At 44.1% G+C, this 22426-nt stretch overlaps 1 protein-coding gene across 7 annotated transcripts in view; it reads left to right on the forward strand.

Annotated features, from left to right (window-relative positions):
• The window catches only part of GALNT3 (polypeptide N-acetylgalactosaminyltransferase 3), a 169646-nt gene that overhangs the window by 56352 nt on the left and 90868 nt on the right, over positions 1-22426 (forward strand). For all 7 annotated transcript variants that reach the window (XR_004539467.1, XM_033944662.1, XM_033944657.1 and 4 more), the window contains 2 exons: positions 2978-3127; positions 4301-4535. Coding sequence is in view for 6 of the 7 variants with exons in the window: in XM_033944662.1 (XP_033800553.1) it covers positions 2978-3127; positions 4301-4535 (385 nt within the window). In the remaining variant the exon portion in view is untranslated. The remainder of the gene's footprint in view (positions 1-2977; positions 3128-4300; positions 4536-22426) is intronic.

The raw sequence follows: 22426 nt of genomic DNA on the forward strand, positions 1-22426 counted from the left end.
CGGGATAAAGCACAGTTACTTACTGTAACAGGTGTTATCCAGGGACAGCAGGCAGATATTCTCACAACCCACCCATCTCCCTGGGTTGGCTTTTTACTGGCATATCTTAACTGAATGACCGCGTCCTCATTGTGCGGGAAGGCACTCGTGCATGCGCGGTTTGGGCTATCGCAAACTCTTTGAATTCTTAAAGTGGCGATGCACTTTTAAAAGTGGTCCGTACCGGGGCTCCGTCGGTGACATCACCCATACATGAGAATATCTGCCTGCTGTCCCTGGATAACACCTGTTACGGTAAGTAACTGCTTTTTGCTAGAACCTCTAATGTAAATATGAATACACAGCTGATGAGGACCCCCAAGCTATGTCAGCTGAGGACTTCCTCTGCAGATGGCCAGGGGTCCTTTTTGCCAAGCTTGGCAGGCAGCAGTAGTGTCCCTGAGTCACAGATGCTGGCACCTCAGTGGCTCATGCATGTTGCCAGCGACTGCTGTGCTTGGTGGAGGGGAGTTCTGGCCGTCTCTAGCGAAGGTCCTCTGATGGCGGTGTTTGGGGATCCCCACCAGTCACAGCAAGTCAGCAAGTACTTCAACACTGTAGAAATAAAACCAGAAATGCATTTCCTTTTCTTTTGAACACAATACAAAGACATCTGCTATATACATTACCCAAAGCTAACATATTTTAGTCAAATTCCATTTTTTTTACCTTTGTTTGGAGACTTATTTTCCATAAAATTGATCCCAGTTTCTTTTTTCCGCTTTCCCATCTAATGTAAATTCTTCTGTTGCTGTCCATTGGTTCCTCCTACCATGGTCCAACAATTATCCCTTTCTCATCTTTCGCCCCTGCCCACCAGTCTCATGCCCAACATTTCTCCTTTTATCACCACTCTCCAGTACCATGCCACATCTCTCCCTCCATTCCCTTCACCACTATGTCCAACATTCCTCTCTTGCATCCATTTCAATCTGTCCATTCCACCACAATATTTCTCCCTCTCATCTGTACCTTCCTCCCTATGACCAAAAATTCTCCTTTCTTCCATTCCCCGTGTACACAACCATCTCTTTCCCTCCCTTCCTCTCTCCCAAGTCCATCCTTCTGTGTCCAAAAATGCATTCCCTCCCCCACCTCAGCATCTCTTTCCTTCCCTTCCTCTCTCCCAAGTTCATGCTTTCTTTGTCCAAAATGCACTCCCTCCCCCACCTCTTCCCCTCTCTTCCTCCATCCTCTCTCCCAAGTTCATGCCTTGTGTCAAAAAATGAACTCTCCCCCCTTTTGTGTTCCGCGTTTGCCTCCCAGCCCTCATCTTAGCAACTTTCTCAGCCAAATGGAGCTCGAGCCGCGAGGCTTCCATTTCCTACCTTCCCTGCTGCGCACACATAGCTGACCAGAAGTCTTCCCCGATGTCAGCGCTGACGTCGGAGGGCAGGCTTTGCTTAAGCCCTTCCTCCGACGTCAGCGCTGACATCGGGGAAGACTTCCGGTCGGCTATGTGTGCGCGGCAGGGCAGGTAGGAACAGAAGATGAGCCTCACGGCTCGAGTTATATTTAACCCTGCGGGTCCCCCGTCGTCCCCGTTCAGCTCTCTCCTGTGCACCCCGTTGGGGTGTGCACCCGGGGCAGACCGCCCCCCTCCCCTAGGTACGCCACTGGATGGCACGTAAGCTCTCACCCATTTTGGCTTCAGTTGTTCCTTTATGTTCCTCTCCTTTAAGTACATTCTGCGATGCAGCTACTTGTTCTTCAGTCTACTCATTCATGCACCTCTCTTGTCTGTGAAGGGAGGGTCGTTTTAGCCAATTAGTTTTTCTACAAAATTTCTTTACTTCATTGGCCAACTCTCCCTCCCATCCTGTTCCAATAAGCTAAGGAGTCCCTTATGTGAGACTATGCTGCCTCTTGTCCTAGGATAAAGCTCAGTTATATTGTAACAGGTGTTATCTGGAGACAGCAGGCAGATATTCTCACAATCCACCTACCTCTCCTGGTTGGCTTCTTAGCTTGCTTACAGAACTGAAGCAAGTGGGCATCGTGCATGCGTGGTGTGGGCAGTTATGAAGTTTCTTAAAACTTAGTGACGGTACATTTTTCATGCTGTCCATACCGGGCTTCTTGGATGACATTACCCATATGTGAGAATATCTGCCTGCTGTCTCTGGATGTTAACAGTAAGTAACTATAAACCCTCCAAAACATAGTTTGTTTGTTTTTTTTTCATGTGCTAGCAATATTGTGCACTCTTCTGAAAGAGGGTGCTCTTTTTGTAAAAGAGAGCACACTTGTAACAATATTATTCACATTATTCAGGAGAGGGAAAGGGGAGAGCAAATTGAAAATTCCCATAATGCAGGAAACTATGAAATATTTTGGGGGCTGTACACCCCTATTCTTTACTTTCTGTAATTCATTGAAAGGATGAAATACTATATAAGTACTGATACAAAATTAAACATTTATATGGCCTGTGCTATTTGAAAATGTTAACAGTTTGTTAGAGACTCCTTTCTGGCCATTAAGAAATTCTCTACTAGTAATCTACATCCTGGGACAAGAATAAAGCACAAACTTTAAGCTCATTCAGTGAGCTAATGATTAGGCATGATCCAAGATCTGGCATTTGATCTGTTAGCTGGTAGGGTTTGATGATGCCGCCGAGTAAAAGACATTGCACTACAGCAGTATGTAAGGATGAGAGGAGTTGTGTGTTTTCTGATCCTGAAAGGAGCTGCAGTCTGTGACTGCCTGTGAAGAATTGTTATTGTATTGGCATTGTATAAACAGTTGAGGGAATACAAATGGTGTCGGCACATACTTGAGAGCTGCAAATGAAAGCTTATAGCACTATAGTAGTAATTAGATTTTGGTTAAGAACCAAGCAGAAGAACTTCATTCCCTCTGTTTTTATGCATTGTTTTTAAATGGCTTATATCATACTGCTGTGAAACATGAACCTATTGCTTTGCTTATTTAGATCATTTAAAGAGCAAACTAGATGACTACGTGAAACAGTTTCAAATAGTGAAAGTTGTCCGACAGAAGGAAAGGAAAGGCCTTATTACTGCACGATTATTAGGGGCTTCAGTAGCAACAGGAGATATCCTGACATTTTTGGATTCACATTGTAAGTACATTTTTCACATTTCTTGCAATGTACCTAGTTATTAACCATTTACAAATATATAGTAGATCCAATGCAATATTAATAATGTTATACTGGACCACCACAGATATGGCTTTGGTATGAATTCTCCTCTTATAAACTGTCAATGTGAAAGGTGCTTCTTTTATAAGTTTAGTTGTATCAAAAATCACATGTCACAAGGTGGTCACCATTTATGAACTTTTTTTTTTTAATGAGTTAAGACGACTTCACTGTTTTGAGAGCTATCATGTTGATTAGTCATTTTTACTTCTAAAACTTTACTCCTCTTATTGGGAGCTGGTGGGTTTGGGAAGGGTGGCAGAAACAATAGAATGTGGTCAGTCTCTTATTCAATTGATCACTCTCTCCTTAGCTATAACACCCTGTTTGGCTCAAAGTAGACAGAACTGTATCCAAGGCTGTGTGAGCTGGACAATTATGGAGGGACACAAAAATTGCTTCAGCTCACTGTCATTGGTGCTGGCAAAGTGGGTTGGATAAGAGGCACCAGGGGGGAAAGAAACTGGGGCTCTTTTCCTTGAAGAAGCGGAGACTTAGAGGGGACATGATAGAGACTTACAAGATCACGAAGGGCATAGATAAAGTGGAGAGGGACAGATTCTTCAAACTTTCGAAAACTTCAAGAACGAGAGGCCATTCGGAAAAATTAAGAGGGGACAGATTCAGAACCAGTGCTAGGAAGTTCTTCTTCACCCAAAGGGTGGTGGACACCTGAAATGCACTCCCAGAGGGCGTGATAGGACAGAGTATGGTATTGGGGTTCAAGAAGGGATTAGACAATTTCCTGAAGGAAAAGGGGATAGAAGGGTATGGATAGAGGATTACTATACAGGTCCTGGACCTTATGGGCCGCCGCATTAGCGGACTGCTGGGCATGATGGACCTCTGGTCTGACCCAACAGAGGCACTGCTTATGTTCTTAAGTTTACACTTGGCACAGCTGTAGCTTGGTATAGTCCTGAATGTTGGTGCTGGTTTCTGATCTGAGCCTCCTGAATGACCACATGTAGCAATGTTGCAGGATACTACGACTGGCTTTTCTAATTCTAACATTGTTAAATTTGGGATGGTACAGAAATATTTGATAGGAATATTGGAGGTTTCCTGAATACATTTATTTCCTTTTACTAGGTGAATGCTTTTATGGTTGGTTAGAGCCAATGCTGGCAAGGATTGCTGAGAACAACACAGTTGTTGTAAGCCCTGATATTTTAACCATTGATCTCAACACCTTTGAATTTTCTAAACCATCTCCTTATGGACATAACCACAACAGAGGAAATTTTGACTGGGGATTGTCATTTGGATGGGAATCTCTTCCTGAACATGAGGAGAAAAAGCGAAAAGATGAAACCTATCCCATTAAGTAAGCCATAAACTGGTAGAAAATATACAGTGTTTCTATGTGCCTTGTACTTATTTTCTAACTAAAAGTTTGAAAATGTATTGCTCTTTTGTTACTGTAAAATGCTGTATAGAATCGAATAGTAACAATGATAGTGCTTATTCACTAATATTTTATTTTATTTTATTTTTATTTTTTTGTTTTAATTAAAATAATTCTGAAAAGGTAATTCTTGTTCATCACCAAAGGATCACTCCAGACTAGTGGGTTATTCCTATCTGACACAGGTAGAAATAAAGAACTCTGTTGAGTTGTGCCTTTATAACACCATGTGCATCCACTCTCTGTAAGTATCTCTCTACCTCCAGCAGGTAGATAGATAGTAGCTTAACATGCATTTGTCTGTTTTGGCGGTTTCTTGGCTATCTTGAGAGTTTCAGTTGGGTTAAGAAGCTATAAAGCTCTCTCCTAGAGTGTAAACTTAGTGGTGCCAGGACACTCTTCTTTCTCTTCTTCTCTCAAAAAAACAAAATATGGTAACATGGTTCAGTTCTTCTTGGGGGAAGTTACTGCAGCAACTAGCGCCTTTGAATCAAACAGACCAGCAAACTTATTTCAGCATGATTGTGAGTACTGGTAACTAATTTCTAATTTGTTATGGTGGCTGACTTGGTTAAGCCCTGTTCCCAATGTGGGAGCTGTTGACAGTGTTCATTGTATAGCACCCTTTAGAGGGCCAAGAATTGCAGAGTTCAGGCCTCTTACTGTGTCCCAGCACAAAGGCAGTTGAAGGGCAGACCCCTGCAGTTTTGGCAAGCTGAGCCGTATCAACTGCAGACTGGAAGGTTACAGAAGCTATCTTAGATCCTCAGTTACAAACTTTGATGCTGCAGCTCGTTAAGTCTCCCACGGCAGTCTCTAATTTAAATTCAACTATTTCTCAGAGCATTTCTGTCACTGCAGAGCCCATTCAGCATTCTAGTATGGAGCCCTTTTAACCAGAATTTGTGCTCATAACATAAGAATAGCCTTATTGGTCAGACCAAAGGTCCATCTAGCCCTGTATCTTGTTTTCATGGAGGCCAATAAGAACATAAGATTTGCCTCCGCTGGGTCAGACCAGAGGTCCATCACGCCCAGCAGTCCGCTCCCGCGGCGGCCCATCAGGTCCATGACCTGTAAGTGATCCTTTATATCCTTCAATCCCTTTTATCCTTCCTTATCTATATCCTTTTACTGTACCCTTCTTTATCCTATATCTTCCCTATCTATATCCGTCAATAACTTTTTCTTTCAAGAATTTATCCAATTTCTCTTTGAAACCCTGTAAAGTACTCTGTCCTATCACACCCTCCAGAAGCGCATTCCAGGTATCCACCACCCTCTGAGTGAAGAAGTATTTCCTAACATTGGTTCTAAACCTGTCCCCTTTTAGTTTCTCTGAGTGCCCTCTTGTCCTTGTAGTTCCACATAGGCTGAAGAATCTGTCCCTCTCCACATTCTCAATGCTCTTCATGATCTTATATGTCTCTATCATGTCTCCTCTGAGTCTCCGCTTCTCCAGGGAAAAGAGCCCCAGTTTCTCTAGCCTTTCTCCATACGAAAGATTTTCCATACCCTTTATCATATGTGTAGCTCTTCTCTGGACCCTCTCAAGTATCATATCCTTCTTCAGGTATGGCGACCAGTACTGGATACAGTACTCCAGATGCGGGCGCACCATCGCTCGATACAGCAGCAGGATAACTTCCTTCGTTCTGGTTGTAATACCTTTCTTGATGATACCCAACATTCTGTTTGCTTTCCTTGAGGCCGCTGTGCATTGTGCTGTTGGTTTCATTGTGTTGTCCACCAGCACTCCCAGGTCCTTTTCAAGGTTACTTTCCCCCAGTACAAACTCCCCCAGTTTGTTCCTTTTCCCTACATGCATAATCCTGCATTTCTCCACATTGAAGTTCATCTGCCATTTATTTGCACACTCCTCCTGCTTGTTCAGATCCCTTTGTAATTCCTCTACGGCTCTAACCCTGCTACAGAGTTTGGTGTCATCTGCAAATTTTATAACTTCACACTTCGTCCCTGTTTCTAGGTCATTAATAAATACATTGAACAGCAGCGGTCCGAGTACTGACCCTTGCGGGACACCGCTTGTGATCTCTCTCCAGTATGAGTAGTGGCCCTTCACTCCCACCCTCTGCTTCCTGCCCACCAAACAGTGCCTAACCCATCTGTGTACGTTGCCTTCCACTTCGTGGTTCCACAGCTTCCTAAGCAGCCGCTCATGGGGTACTTTGTCAAAGGCTTTTTGGAAGTCAAGATAAGTGATGTCTATGGGATCTCCTCTGTCCATCTGTCTGTTTATCTCTTCAAAGAAGTGCAGTAAGTTAGTTTGACACGATCTTCCTTTACAGAAGCCGTGCTGGGTCGTTTTCATTAGCCTGTTTCTGTCTGTGTTCACTGAAGCTGTTTTTTATCAGTGCTTCCACCATTTTGCCCGGAACCGAAGTCAGACTTACCAGTCTGTAGTTTCCCGGGTCCCCTCTCGATCCCTTTTTGAAGATAGGTGTAATATTTGCTAATCTCCAGTCCTCCGGGATCTCCCCTGTTTTCAAGGATAGGTTGCAAACTCATTGGAGTAATTCTGTTATTTCGTTTTTCAGTTCTTTTAATACCCTTGGGTGGATTCCATCCAGGCCCGGAGATTTGTCTGTTTTCAATCTATCTACCTGCTGGAGGACATCCTCGAGGCTTACCTCTATTGTCGATAATTTTTCTTCTTGGTCTCCATTGAAGATTTTCTCAGGTTCCGGCATTGGTTGTGTATTCTCTTGTGAAGATTGACAAGAAGAATTTGTTTAACCTATCGGCCACCTCTTTTTCCTCCTTTACTACTCCCTTTCTATCTCCATCATCCATTGGTCCTACTTCCTCCCTTGCCGGTTGCTTCCCTTTAACATATCTGTAGAACGATTTGAAGTTTTTTGCTTCCCTGGCCAGTCTCTCTTCATATTCTCTTTTTGCTCTCCTAACCACTCGGTGGCATTCTTTTTGGAGTTTCCTGTGCTCTTTCCAGTTATCCCCGGTTTTGTCTTTTTTCCACTTCTGGAATGATTTTTTCTTGTCTCCTTTTATTGGAACATTGGTCCTTGACCTGGCAGCTTAGCTTCAATGCTAAAAAATGCAAGGTCATGCACATTGGCAACAATAATCCATGCAGTACGTACACATTGAATGGAGAAACCTTGGCAAGGACTACAGCAGAACGAGATTTGGCACTAATCATTAGTGAAGACATGAAAACTGCCAATCAAATGGAGAAGGCTTCATCCAAGGCTAGGCAAATGCTGGGTTGTATCCGGAGAAGCTTTGTTAGTTGGAAGCCCAACGTCATAATGCCATTGTACAGAACCATGGTGAGGCCTCATCTAGAGTACTGCGTACAATTCTGGAGGCCACATTACCGTAAGGATGTGCTGAGGGTTGAGTCGGTTCAGCGAATGGCCACCAGGATGGTCTCTGGACTCAAGGATCTATCGTACGAAGAAAGGTTAAACAAATTGCGGCTATACTCTCTCGAAGAACGTAGGGAGAGGGGAGATATAATTGAGACGTTTAAGAATATCACTGGTCGTATTGAGGTTGAAGATGATATTTTCTTTCTTAGAGGACCCTCGGCCACAAGAGGGCACCCGCTGAAAATAAAGGGTGGGAAGTTTCATGGCGACACCAGGAAGTACTTCTTCACCAAAAGAGTGGTTGACAATTGGAATGAGCTTCCAGCACAGGTGATCGAGGCCAGTTGCGTGCCAGATTTTAAGAACAGATTGGGTGCTCATGTCGGATCTCTAAGAGGGAATGGGACATCAGAGTGCAATCTCTCAAAGGGTAGCTAGGAGGGTGGGTCAATAGAGTGGGCAGACTTGATGGGCCTTGGCCCTTTTCTGCCGTCACTTTTCTATGTTTCCATATTTTTTGTGTTAATACATTTGTTATCCATACTGGGGCTTTTGTTTGGTTCTTTTTGCACCCCTTTCTAAATCTGGAGATGTACAGATTTTGTGCTTCTAGCATCGTGTCCTTGAAAAGGGACCAGGCCTGCTCCACAATCTTTGTTTGTTTGTTTTTAGCTGTTCCTGAGCTTCTTTTTCACCATTGCCCTCATTGCGTCATAGTTCCCTTTTTTGAAGTTGAGTGTTGTCGCTGTGGTTCTCTTCCCTTTTGATGTTCCTACTTCTAATTTGTACTGGATCATGTTGTGATCGCTGTTCCCTAGCGGTCCTACTACTTCTACATCCTTTGCAGGCCCCCCCAGTCCGTTGAGGATTAGGTCAAGCGTGGCATTCCCTCTCGTTGGCTCCTTGACGAGTTGTTCCATGAAACAGTCCCGCACAGCCTCTAGGAATTCTGTTTCCCTAGCACTGGTTGAGCTTCCAATACTCCCGTCTATCCCAGGGTAGTTAAAGTCCCCCATTACCATGACTTTTCCGTTTCTGCATTCCCGTCTCAATTCTGCTTCCAGTTCCTTGTCATTTGTTTCTGCTTGTCCAGGTGGACGATAATATAGTCCTACTTTTAAGTCAGATCCATAATGACTCCAATCCTTCCATTTTTGTTGCCGTGTCCACTCCAGTTGAGTGGATGGTGTCTTATGTATAGTGCTATTCCTCCACCCTTCTTGTGTATCCTGTCTCTTCTGTAGAGTTTGTAACCTGGCAGTACTATGTCCCATTTGTTTTCATTCCACCAAGTTTCCGTGATTCCAATGATGTCTAGGTCCTCTTTTTGGGCCGTGACTTCTAGTTCTCCCATTTTGTTCTTCAGGCTCCTCGCATTTGCGTACAAGCAATTTAAGTCCTGGTTTTTCCTTTTCCCTGCTGTTTTTCCTTGAGGATTTCTCCTCTTGTCATCCTCCTTTGCCAGTCCCTGATTTCTGTCCATTTCTTCCTCTTTCTGTGGTGCATCTTTTTCGTCCTCATCTTGCATCCTTGATTTCTCCTGTTTCTCTAGCTCCCACTGTTTGCCCTTCTTTTTGTCCTCTGGCTTCCCTTGTTTCTTTAACTCCTATTGTCTGCCTTTTGTTTTTTCCCAGCATTTTTCCCTCTCAATATCTCCTCTGGATACTCTTGTCCGAACCGTCAACGACAGGTCAACTGTCGGCTTTCCCCTTCTTCTTAGTTTAAAGTCTGCTCTATTCCTCTCTTGACGTTGCCTGCTAGAAGTCTCGTTCCTGCAGTGCTCAGGTGTAGTCCGTCCTTCTTGAAAAGCTTGTTCTTTCCCCAAAAGGTAGTCCAATTCCTCACAAAGTGGAAACCCTCTTCTTCGCACCATCTCCTCAGCCATGCGTTTATTGCTTGTAGTTCGGTCTGCCTCTTCACGTCTGCCCTCGGTACTGGCAGGATCTCTGAGAATGCTATCCTCTGTGTCCTCAGCTTCAGTTTCCTTCCCAGGGTCTTGAACTGTTCAGTTAGTGCAGTCCTGCTGTAATTCCTCCTGTTGACGTCATTTGTTCCAATGTGGATCATCACTGCCGTCTCTTCCGTCTCCGCTCCTTCCAGGATCCTCTCGATTCTGTCGGTGATGTCCTTCGTTCTTGCTCCAAGTCATAAATACCTGGCAAAAAATCCAAATAGCAGCATTCCATGCCACTGATCAGGGCAAAAAGTGACTTCCTCCATGTCTGTTTCAATAGCAGACTATGGACTTTTCCTCCAGGAAGTTGCCAAACCTTTTTTTAAACAAACTACATTAATCGCTCTTAGCACATCCTCTAGCAATGCATTCCAGAGCTTAATTATTCTCCGAGTGAAAAAATATTTCCACATATTGGTTTTAAAAGTATCACTCATCGAGTGTCCCCTTTTGATGCAGTAAAAAATCGATCCACTTGTACCCGTTCTACACCGTTCAAGATTTTGTAGACTTAAATCATATCCTTCCTCAGCTGTCTCTTTTCCAAGATGAAGAGCCCTAACTTCTTTAGTGTTTCCTCATATGAGAGTTTCCTCATATGAGAGGAGTTCATCCCCTTTATCATCTTAGTTGCTCTTCTTTGAACCTTTTCTAGTGCCGCTATATATTTTTCGAGATAAGGAGACCAGAACTGAATGAGTACTCGAGGTGAGGTTGCACCATTGAGTGATACAGAGGCATTGTAACATTCTTAGTATTGTTTTCTAATAATTCCTAGCGTCTTGTTTGTTTTTTTGGCCACCGTCACACATTGGGCAGAAGGTTTCAGCGTATTGTCCATGATGACACCAAGATCTTTTTCTTGAGCACTGACCCCCAAGGTGGATCCTAGCATCTGGTAACTGATTTTGATTATTCCCAATGTGCATCATTTTGCATTTGTCTACATTTAAATTTCATCTGCTATTTGGACACCCAGTCTTCCAATTTCCTAAGGTATTCCTGCAGTTTTTCAGAGTCTGCATACGTTTTAACAACTTTGACCATTTTAGTGTCATCTGCAGATTTAATCACCTCACTCATATTCCAATTTCCAGATAACTTATAAATAAGTTAAATACTACTGGTCCCAGTACAGATCCCTGAGGCACACTACTATTTACCCTCCTCCATTGAGAAAAATGGCCATTTAACCCTACCCTTTGTTTTCTCGCCAATAACCAATTCTTAATCAATCCACAATTCAACATTGCCTCCTATCCCATGACTCTCTAATTTTCTCAGGAGCCTCTCATGAGGAATTTTGTCAAAAGCTTTCTGGAAATCTAGACATACTACATCAACCGGCTTGTCTTTATCCACATGTTTATTCACACCTTCAAAGAAGTCAAGTAAATTGGTGAGGCAAGAGCTCCCTTGGCTGAATCCATGCTGACTCATTAAGTCATGTTTATCTACATGTTCCACAATTTTGTATTTTTTTTAATATTTATAAATTTTATTGGACCATATAAATCAAAATACAAAAAATATAATGTTACACCTTGAAATAGCAAAAAGTTATAAAAGTATAACCAAAATAAAACCATGGGTTCCACTTATGATGTACTGTCACTCTTCAGTACATGGCTAAACAATGCCTCCTAGAAAGAGTCTACAAACATAACAAAATAATTCCTAAAGCATCCCCCTACCACTACCCACTACTCGTCCACACTCTCCCCTTATAAGGTAGAACAATCTCAAAATAGCAGTGTGGGTTGTGAAAGCACCAGCAATAGATGAAAATCCTAAAGTATCACAGGTTGAAATTTCTAACTTCAAGAAAGAGAGCCCAAATTTTCTGGAAAAGAGGGAGCCTATTTCTACAGAGGGCAGGTAATTTAGACATCAAAGCTATATTGTTAACTCTCTCAAGGCCACCATCCAAAAGGGGAAGCTCTTGCTTTTTCCAAGCAGCCGCCACTACGAGGCGGCTATCTGTCACTACTTGAGTAATCCATTTGCAATGGTGGGTCAGTAATTCCGGAGGGGTGGCATTCAGCAAGCAGCATTCAATTGATTTTTTCTACTGAGAAGCCCAATAACTCAGAGACAAAATCCATAACCTGTTCCCAAAAAGCTATAACTTTGGGGCATGTCCACCATATGTGGAGAAAGGAACCCTGGTTCCCACAGGCTCTCCAACATTGTTCCGAGCCCGTTCCAAAAATAGCTTTTAGGCGCACTGGTACAGCATCTTATAGCCATTCTCTACTATATTGCTGGTGACAGACTCGTAAGAGAAATTCCAATTGCCTCTCCCACACCTTAGTCTCATATGTCTTGCCAGTGGCTTTTTCCCAAGCAATCTGATACTGCCTGGGCACTGAGTTGGAGAGCAGTATAGCATTGTAAAGGTGGGTAAAAGCACCCCTACCCGCCCTCTGAAGGACAGCCCACACCAAGGGAGATGGGGGCTGTTGTAAAATCCAGGAGCGCTCTCTTTTTCAAGAAATCCACCAATTGCCAATAATAATAATAATAATAAACTTTATTATTGTATACCGCAATACCATGGAAGTTCAATGCGGTTAACAAAAGAAGAGATTGTACATTTACAGCGATGTTACATACATGGCAATGAAAGGTACATAATATAAAGGCGTAACAAGACAGGATATTTGGATAAAACAGAGATTGAATATGAGAGGCCATAAAGTGGCTTGGCAAGGTAGGCAAGTCGGAGAGTTTGGAGGCATATCGAGGTCAGGGAGGGGGGCGGGGTAGGAGGGAGGGGATAGTTAGCGGAATTTGTCAAAGAGGTAGGTTTTTAGAGACTTCCTGAACAATTGGTAGGGCGGAGAGTTGGAGATGAGGGCGGTTAGGCAATTGTTCCATTTGCCCGCTTGGAATGCTAGGGTTCTATCAAGGAATCTCTTGTAGAGGCAGCCTTTTAGGGAGGGAAAGGTGAACAGGTGGGCGATTCGTGTGCGAAAGGGGCCTGCTATTTCAAGGTGCTCGGATAGGTAAATTGGAGAAGAGCCTGTTAAAGTTTTGAAGTAGAGGCAGGCGAACTTAAAGATGATCCTTGCCTCTACTGGAAGCCAGTGGAGTTTGATGTAATAGGGGCTAACATGGTCGTATTTTTTGAGATCGTAAATGAGGCGAACGGCTGCATTTTGGACTATTCTTAGACGTTTGATGGTATTTTTATAGGATCCCAGGTAAATAATGTTGCAGTAGTCTAGCATGCTTAATACCAGAGATTGAACAAGTAGTCAGAAGGCTAGGTGGTCGAAGTAACGTTTGATGGTGCAAAGTTTCCAGAGGGTGCAGAAGCATTTTTTCACCTGGGCGCTGGTATGGTCATCGAAGGTCAGGGTGCGGTCCAGGATGACTCCGAGGATTTTTATGGTGGGGTGGATAGGGTAGTCTAGATCATTCAATTTGAGGGACGTGTTTGTTAATTTATGGTTGGGATTCGCTAGGAAAATTTTGGTTTTTTCAGTGTTCAATTTTAATTTGAATTGTGAGGTCCATAGTTCTAGCTTGGTGAGGATAGAAGAGGTGAGTTGTTCCTTTTCTAGAGTAAGTGAGGTAACGGGAATAATGATGGTGATGTCATCTGCATATATGAATGTTTTTAGGTTTGAATCTGCTAGAGTCCGTGCCAGAGGGGCCAAGTAAATATTTAATAGGGAGGGGGATAGGGGGGAGCCTTGTGGGACTCCACAGGGGTTGCGCCAATGGTGGGAGAGGGTTCCGTTACTGTGGACCTGGTAGGTACGGTTAGTTAGGAAGCCTGTGAACCAATCTAATACCTGTCCGGAGATGCCGATGGAGTCAAGACAGCTGAGCAAAATGTCGTGGTCGACCAGGTCGAAGGCACTGCTCAGATCGAATTGAAGTATCAGGGCGCTTTTGCCCAGAGAGAACAGATGGAGGAGGTAATTTGTCAGCGCGGTTAAGACGGTTTCTGTGCTATGGTTTGGGCGGAAACCGGACTGGGAGTCGTGAAGAATGTTGAACTTATCAAGGTATTTCGTGAGGTCGTGGTTAACTAGACCTTCCATGAGTTTTTGGAAGAGTGGCATGTTGGCGATGGGTCTGTAGTTGGCGGTGGAAGAGATTGGTTCCTTGGGGTGTTTTGGGATAGGGGATATGAGGATGTGGCCGAGTTTAGTCAGGAAGTGGCCAGTGGACAGGCATAGAGAGACCCAATTGAAGAGTTCGGCTTTGAATGTGGGGGGGGGGGGCGGATTTCATGATAGTGGGAGGGCAGGTATCTAATAGGCAGTTGGAGTTGGCGTATTTAGCGTAAAGTTTGAGAAATAGGTTCCAGTCGGGATTTTCGAAGGAGTTCCAGGACATGTCGGCTATTGAACCTTCTGTACCTGCAGCATGTTGGATGAGTAATGGTTCGGGGCTGGGAGCTGCAAGCGACGATTTTAAAGTGTAAATTTTGTTGGCAAAATGGTCGGCTAGTGTACTGGCGGAGGGTGGGAGGTCTGAGATGGGGCGTTTGTGAGAATCTGTGTCGAGTAGGGAGTTAACTATTCTAAAAAGTGCTTTACTGTTTAGAGAGGGGGAGTTAATTAGTTGGGAGTAATGTTTACTGCGTTTTTCGTTGATCAGTTTTTTTTGTATTCTTTGACTTTTAGTCGCCAGGTGAGTCTGTCTAAATCAGTCCTTGATTTACACCAAGTTCTTTCTAATTTCCGTACTTCACGTTTAATGGCTAGGAGGTCCGCGCCAAACTAGCTGTTTGAGGGGCGAAGTGTTTTCCTGCGAAGTCTTAGAGGGGCAGTGGCGTTTAGAACTTGGTCGCTAAATTTTTTCCAGTTTAGGTGGAAGTTAGGGTCTACGTCGGAGTCGGAGATGAGGGTGTAATGTGTCCAGAAGTCTGCTGGATTTATTTGTTCTCTTGTCCAGGTCAATTGCTTTGTATGGTTGGGGTTAGGCTTCTTATCTGGTTGTTTTTTGAGCCAGGCTAATTCAAAAGTGCATAGGAGATGGTCGGACCAGGGGGTGTGTGACCAGGTTTGGTCTGTGAGACTTATATTGGGAGTGATGTTGGTGTTGGAGAGAAAAGTGATCAGGTCGAGGTGGTGGCCTGTGTTGTGTGTTGTGGATTGGGGGGGCTTGGGGAAGCCTAGCGACATGAGGAAGGAAAGTAGGTCTGCGACATTTGAGTTCTCTTCCTGCTCAAGGTGTAGATTGATGTCTCCTGCTAAGAGATTGTAGGTGCCTGCTGATGAGTTTCTTAAGGAGGTACTCGTAGTAATCATCTTTTGCTTGGTTCCATTTATTAGGGGGTATGTAGAATAGCGTGACGATTAGGTTATCTATACAGTCTGTTTTGGAGATTTTGCAGGTGAGGATTTCCAGGTCATTAGTTAATTTAGAGTCTAGGACTTGGAAGTGGAAGTGGTTTCGGAGTATGATAGCGAGGCCACCTCCTCTTTTTGAGTTTCTTGAGAGGGGGATAATTTTGTAGTGTGGAGGGAGAATATCCCCTATGATAGTATCCTGGTCGGAAATGAGCCATGTTTCGGTTAGAAGAACAATATCTAAGTGTGTTTCTTCCAGCCAGTCTTTGATGAGTTGGGCCTTATTTTTAGCTGAGCGGATGTTCAAATAGGCACAAGGAAGAATGGATTGTTCTGGGAGGCACGAGGGTATCATACGTTGCAAATTTTTTAGGGATCACTTTCTTTTTGGTGTTGGTCTAGGAGGGTGGTGAGTGGTGTTGATTACAGGAATTGGGAAAGGACCTGCTTCTGTGCAATCGTGTAAAAGTCGGTGGGGGCAGGGAAATTTGTCAGGACCTGAGATTCTATTCCATGTGATATAGGTTGGAATAGGTTCAAAGGCTAGAGCTTTTGTAATCCAGCCTCTTGTGCTAAGCAAGTAGAGGAGGAGGAGGGCGGTGAATTTGAGTGAGGCTGGTCATGTTGGAATTGCTGATCTGGGTGGGAGAGGGGAGGTTAAATTTGGAGAAGGAGGGCAGTCTGGGAGGGCTGGAGTGAAAGAAAGACCGAAGCTAGGTTATCTAAGGGGGAGATTGTGGGTGTTTGGAGAAGAGGACGGACGAGGGGTGAAGCTTGGAGAGGGGCTGGTATGGGTAGAGGTAGAGGGTCTGGGTAATTGGGAGTAAGTAAGAGATTGAAAGGAGTAGGGTGGGTAAGGCTTATGAATAAATACGAAAACAGAGTATGTAGGCTAGTGAGCTTGTATGAAAAGTAAGTCTATGGACAGATAAGAAATATAAACTAGCTTAAAAGGTAATGCTGTGGTCAGGGAGACCCGGGGCTAATACAAAATATAAATTTAATAACTAATATGAAATATAAGTCTAAGGACAGGTCTGAGGTATAGGTATGAACAGATATAATTATATAGTAAAATTATAAACTTAAAAAGGTAATGCTGTGGTCAGGGAGAACAGGAACATATGAGGTTATTCGAATGTAAATATAAAACAGGTGTATGATGTGATTATGGACAAATATTAAATGAGAGAGACTGTAGACATATATGAAATGTAAGTCTATGAACTATGACCATAAGAGAGAAAGTTTTTGTCAGGTAGGCCGCGAGTAGGAGTCAATGAGTCTGCTAGGAGGCCCTGATTAGTTTAAGAAACTGGACTGGGTACCGGACCTTGGCGAACTCAGGGAGCACTTCTAGGAGAGTCTACTCACAGTCTGTGGTTGAGTGGATAGGAACGGGTCGGTCGGCTTCATCGCAGTCGCTTCACGAAGGTGCGCACTAAGGCCGAAAACGGCTAAGCACCGTAGCTGCTGTAGATTTTATAGTAGAAAGTCGTCTCCTGCTGGTTCGGGGGAGGAGCGGAGCGTGCTCCCACGCTCCACCGAAAAGGCCCCGAAATCTCCTGCCGACTGCAGGTAGATGGTGCGGGGGTAGAAGCAGTTACAGTGAACGTACGTCTGACAGTTACAGATGGTCCTTTAAACTGTTTGAGATTCAGGGGAGATTCGCTGGGTTTGGAAAAATCCTGGGGATCTCCTGATGTCTGTGGCAATCAGAGGGCTTCCCTACAGTTGCTTCACCATGGTACAAGATAAAGGCGCGCCTTCGTCGGCGCGCAGTTGGTGGTTTTTGTTTTTTTTTAAAGCTCGAGGTCTCCTGCTGGCTCGGGAGAGGGGCGGAGCAGTGCTCCCACGCTCCTCTCTACTCGGGAGGCCTCGATGTCCCCTATAACCCGCAGGAATCAGTGCAGGGGCAGAGAAAAGGCTGTGGGTCGCTGGTGCTTCGGTTTTCAAGTTTGAGGTCTCCTACTGGCTCGGGAGAGGGGCGGAGCAGTGCTCCCACGCTCCTCTCTATTCGGGAGGTCTCGATGTCCCCTGCAACCCGCAGGAATCAGTGCAGGGGCAGAGAAAAGGCTGTGGGTCGCTGGTGCTTCGGTTTTCAATGAAAGAGATTGCGCCCCACCAGAGAAAAGCTGCCCCAAAGTTAGTAATCCCCTTCCCACCCAGCTGCGAAACGTAATATCCAAGTCCCCAGGAGCAAAATGGGGAGCATATGGTAAAGGCCGTTCAAGAAAAATATAATTGCCCACCCAGTAACTAAGTTTAACCCAGAGATTGAGAATGTGTTGTAGAATAGAGTTCTCAGTAGTCGCTAAAAGTCTCTTATAATGAAGCAGGTCAGCCAAGGAATAACCCACAGAGTGGCCCTGGCCAAGATTGCTTGTTCCATGCACACCCAACCCTTTGGAATCTCCCATTTCCAGGACGCTAGACAGCGTAGTTGGGCTGCCTGATAATAAGAAAGAAAAAAATGTGGCACCTCCATTCCATCCTGTTTATTCCGCTGATACAGCATTTTATGCTGGATCCGGGGCACTTTATTATTCCAAATATATTGAAAAAGCTTCCTTTCTAAAAACTTAAAAAGGAAGCAGACAAAGGGATCAGCAGGGATGAGAATAAGTAAAACAACTTGAGAAGTACTATCATTTTTAATAGTATGGACCTGATCCTACAATTCATCTATTTGCTTTATGAGAACAGGATAGTTCACTGTATAGAGGCCAGAAAGTTCCTAGTGAGGTTAACTCCAAAATAACATAACAAGGATACCCACAATTCTGTGATAATAGCTTCATCTGACCAATATTAAAGAACAGTGTTTTGTAAGATCACTCATATTTTCCACAAATGGTACACATCTGACCAGCAATGCAAAACCTGGAAAACTGCAACAAGCATAGTTCATACCATTTAATAAAAAAATTTTCATTAATGTAGCAGCCAGTTCCCATGCTTTAGGACAGGGATGCCCAACACATCGATCGCGATTGACCAGTAGCTCAGGAAGGCAACGCGAGTCGATCGCGTGATAGACTCGTGTTGCCGTCCTGATCTACCGGGCCGATCAGCCTTCCTCTCCAGTGTTCTCCCTTGGGCCTTTTAGCTGGGCGATCCGCCCAGCTGTCATCTGCTGCTGCCGCCGCTGCTGAACATAAAAAAAAAATGGCTTGGAGATTTCAGCCCGTAGCGAACTTATGCTCCGTGGCTCTAATGTGTGCGTGCCGGCTTCCCTTCTCTTCCCTCCGAAACCGGAAGTTATGTCGGGGGGGGAGAAGGGAAGCCGGCACGCACATGTTGAGAGCCCTGAAGCAAGCGTTCGCTATGGGCTAATGCGGGAGACAGGTTAGTGAAGCATTTGCTCTTCTTGCTGCCGGGTCCTGCCTACTTCCTGTTTCCGCGAAGGCAGGACCCGGCAGCATTTCCCCCAATAGGTCGATCGCGATCTTGGGCCAATCATCCTTCCTCTCCCCGACGGCAGAATTAACGTCGGGGAGAAGAATGCTGGTCGGCCGAAGCAGAGAGAGCTTGGGGCGGGTCGGCTTTCGGGCCTGTTATTGGTGGCGGTTTGGGTCCTGGTCCCCGATGGCAGTGGCTTGGGGGAGGACAGGGAGAAAGAAAGAAAAAGGGCAGGCAGGGAGACAGAAGGAAAGAAGAGAAACAGAAAAAAAAGAAAGGGAGGCAGAGAGAAAGAAAGGGCAGGGAGAGAGGAAGGAAAAGTTGGGGGAGGGAATGAGGTCTGGAGAAGAGGAAGCATACAGGCTAAAAGAAAGGAAGAAAGATTGGATGCACAGTCAGAAGAAGAAAGTGCAACCAGAGACTCATGAAATCACCAGACAAGGTAGGAAAAATGATTTTATTTTAAATTTAGTGATCAAAATGTGTCTGAATTTATATCTGCTGTCTATATTTTACACTAAGGTCCCCTTTTACTAAACCGCAATAATATTTTTTAGCGCAAGGAGCCTATGAGCGTCGAGAGCAGCGCTGGGCATTCAGCGCAGCTCCCTGCGCTCTAAAAACTGCTATTGTGGTTTAGTAAAAAGGGAGGGGGTATATTTGTCTATTTTTGTATGGTTGTTACTGAGGTGACAGTGCATAGAGTCATCTGCTTTGACCTCTTTGAAAAACCCTGGAATAGGAATGATAATTAACATTTTCTATGCGTACAGTGTGCGTTGTGTTTTTTTAAAATTTTATTGTTGGTAGATCATTTTGACTTGGTCATTTTAAAAGTAGCTCGCAAGCCCAAAAAGTGTGGGCACCCCTGCTTTAGGACATTCTTTTATAGAATAAGCTCTTACCAGGTGTTCTGTTAGAGAATGACCTTTCATCTGTTCAACAATGAAATGAAAATAGACACAATGGTGTACCAGGCCCATAGGATCGACTCTCACCATGGCTAGAGAAGGATGTTTTGCTGCAGTACCCTAAGTTTAAAAAGTGTTCACAAAATATGGTATGTTTTCTATGACTTCAGATGAAGGGGATTTTTATTATTTCAGTTTACATAGAGTAATTGAAGTCTTGCTTTTCTTCATTTCCCTTTTCCATTCTGTAGCTTGCTTAGGTGGTGTTTTGCTCTTGCTCCTCTTTCAGTCTCTTGGCGCGATCCTTTCCAATGGCTGCCAGGGGGTTGGCTTTGTATAAAGGGTTTACAATGACTTCATGAAACCTAGTCACCTCCTTTTCTAGGAGCTTGCATTTCTAAGCAATTTTTTATAATTATTTCCACTATTTTGCCCAGCTCAGAGGTCAGGCTTACTGGTCTAATTCCCCGGATCTTTACTGGAACCCTTTTTAAAAATCGGCGTAACATTGCCTGCCCTCCAATCTTTTAGGTACTATAGCCGATTTTAGTGACAGATTACAGATCACTAACAGATCAGCAATTTCACATTTTGAGTTCTTTCATCTGGTCCAGGTGATTTTTAAGTCTAACTTGTCGATTTGGCTTAGTATTTTTTCCAGGTTCACTGAGATTTCTTTCAATTTCTCTGCCTCATCAACCTTGAAAATCATTTAAGATTCAGGAAGATTTTACATCTTCTGTAAAGACCGAAGCAAAGAATTCATTCATAACATAAGAATAGCCTTACTGGGTCAGACCAATGGTCCATCAAGCCTAGTTGCCTGTTCTCAAAGTGACCAATCCAGGTCCCTAGTACATGGCCAAAACCTAAGGAGTGACAATGTTCCATAATTCTGATCCAGGGCAAGCAGTGGCTTCCCCCATGTCTTTCTCAATAACAGACTACGGACTTCTCCAAGAAAATATCCAAACCTTTCTTAAAACCAGCTACGTTATCCGCTCTTAACACAACCTCTGGCAATGCATTCTAGAGCTTAACTATTCTCTGAGTGAAAAAATATTTCCTCCTGTTGGTTCTAAAAGTATTTCCCTGTAACTTCGAGTGTCCCCTAGTCTTTGAAATTTTTTGATGGAGTGAAAAATCAATCCACTTGTACCAGTTTTGCTCCATTCAGGATTGTGTAGACTTCAATCATATATCCCCTCCACTGTCTTTTCCAAGCAACTTTTCACAATCCGCATGTGTTTTAACAACTTTGAACAGTTTAGTGTTTGTAAATTTAATCACTTCACTCGTTGTTCCAATTTCCAGATCATTTATAAACAAGTTAAATAGCACCAGTCCCAGTACAGACCTCTGTGGCATTCCACTGCTTACTCTCTTCTATTGAGAAAAATGACCATTTAACCACACCTTCTGTTTTCTCTCCGATAACCAATTCCTAATCCAGAACTGATCTTTGCCACCTATCCCATGACTAATTTTCTCAGGAGCCTCTCATGAGGAACTTTATCAAAGGCTTTCTGAAAATCTAGATACACTACATGAACCGGCTCACCTTTATCCACATGTTTATTCATACCTTCAAAAAAGTCAAGCAGGACTGGGGATCCAAAATGGCTGACTAGTGGGTGAGCTGACCTGGGCTCCTCACTAGAATGGGGAACGTTTGCAAGTCCCCTTGAAGCAATAATCCCTTGCCTACCTTTCCTGTGGGAAGCGAGGTGTTTGGAAGCCTTCACTGCCCTGGCGGCACTCTCGCCACGAGCCGCTCTAGTGTTCGGTGAAGATCTCTTCCTGCTGACAGATGCCGATGTGCTCTGCTAGGTGCGGAGGCAGAGGGACGCTCTGGGTGTTTGAGGTGCTGCTTGCCGGAGGAAAGCGGATTATGTACGAGGCTACGGGCTAATCAGAGGAGACAGTACTCCCTGCTGGACGTCCCTCCTGCTTCCTGACTGAGCCGTGGGGGTTCTTTTTCGGAGGTACGTGGGAGCGAGACGAGTATAGGACTCTCGGAGCCTTCTGTAGAGAAGTGAAGCCCCGGAGGAGATGTGCCTGAATTGAGCCTGCAGAAAGTCAAAAGAGTCGGCGGTAGCTCTGCAGTGTAGCAGCAGGCGACTCCCAGTGCAGATAAGTTGACTTGGAATTGCCTTTTCTAAACTGAGAGCAGGGCTGTGTGGTGGGAGAGAAGATAGTGGAAAGGAATCATTGTTTGAGACTGGAAAAGGGTTAAGTAAAAAGGTGGGGTTTGGGACTCAATAGTTCTTGAAGGCTTCCTGGTAGTGTTGAGGCCCTATAAGTGCTTTGAGACTTTACATCTAAATATAAAGGGCATGCTAACAGTGGGATTATGGCTAATAAAAAAAAAATAATAAACTTGCTGGGATACTACGAGTACTAAAAGTGATAGAATGAAAAAAGATAGAAACTTGAACTTGATCTTAAAATGTTTGCCTGTCGATTGAAAGAAGCAAATGAAGTGCCATCTCTAGAACAAAATTCAACACATGAAGAAGAGGAGACAATTACATTGGGAAAAGAGACTTTAGAGCCATTAGAATCTCCTTCAGCAGACTCAGCAATGGCCAGCAAAGGGGATTTACAACAATGGATGGCTGATATGAAGCTTTCTTTAGCAGTCTTCACTTCTGGCCTTCATAAAAAAAATGGACAATATGATTCAAAGCCTCCATGAATTTGAAGAGCAGGTTATTTCGCATGAACAGGAGATAACAGAAATTCAACAACATTGTAAACAAATAGACCTATCAGTAGAAGAGTTACTCCTCAAAGTCAAAGATGGAGAAAATAGGTCAAGGCGAAATAACCTGAGATTCCGAGGAATCCCTGAAACGCAAGACCTTAAAGACCCAAC

This window comes from Geotrypetes seraphini, chromosome 5, assembly GCF_902459505.1.
Source record: "Geotrypetes seraphini chromosome 5, aGeoSer1.1, whole genome shotgun sequence".
In the NCBI taxonomy this organism is placed as follows: Eukaryota; Metazoa; Chordata; class Amphibia; order Gymnophiona; family Dermophiidae; genus Geotrypetes; species Geotrypetes seraphini.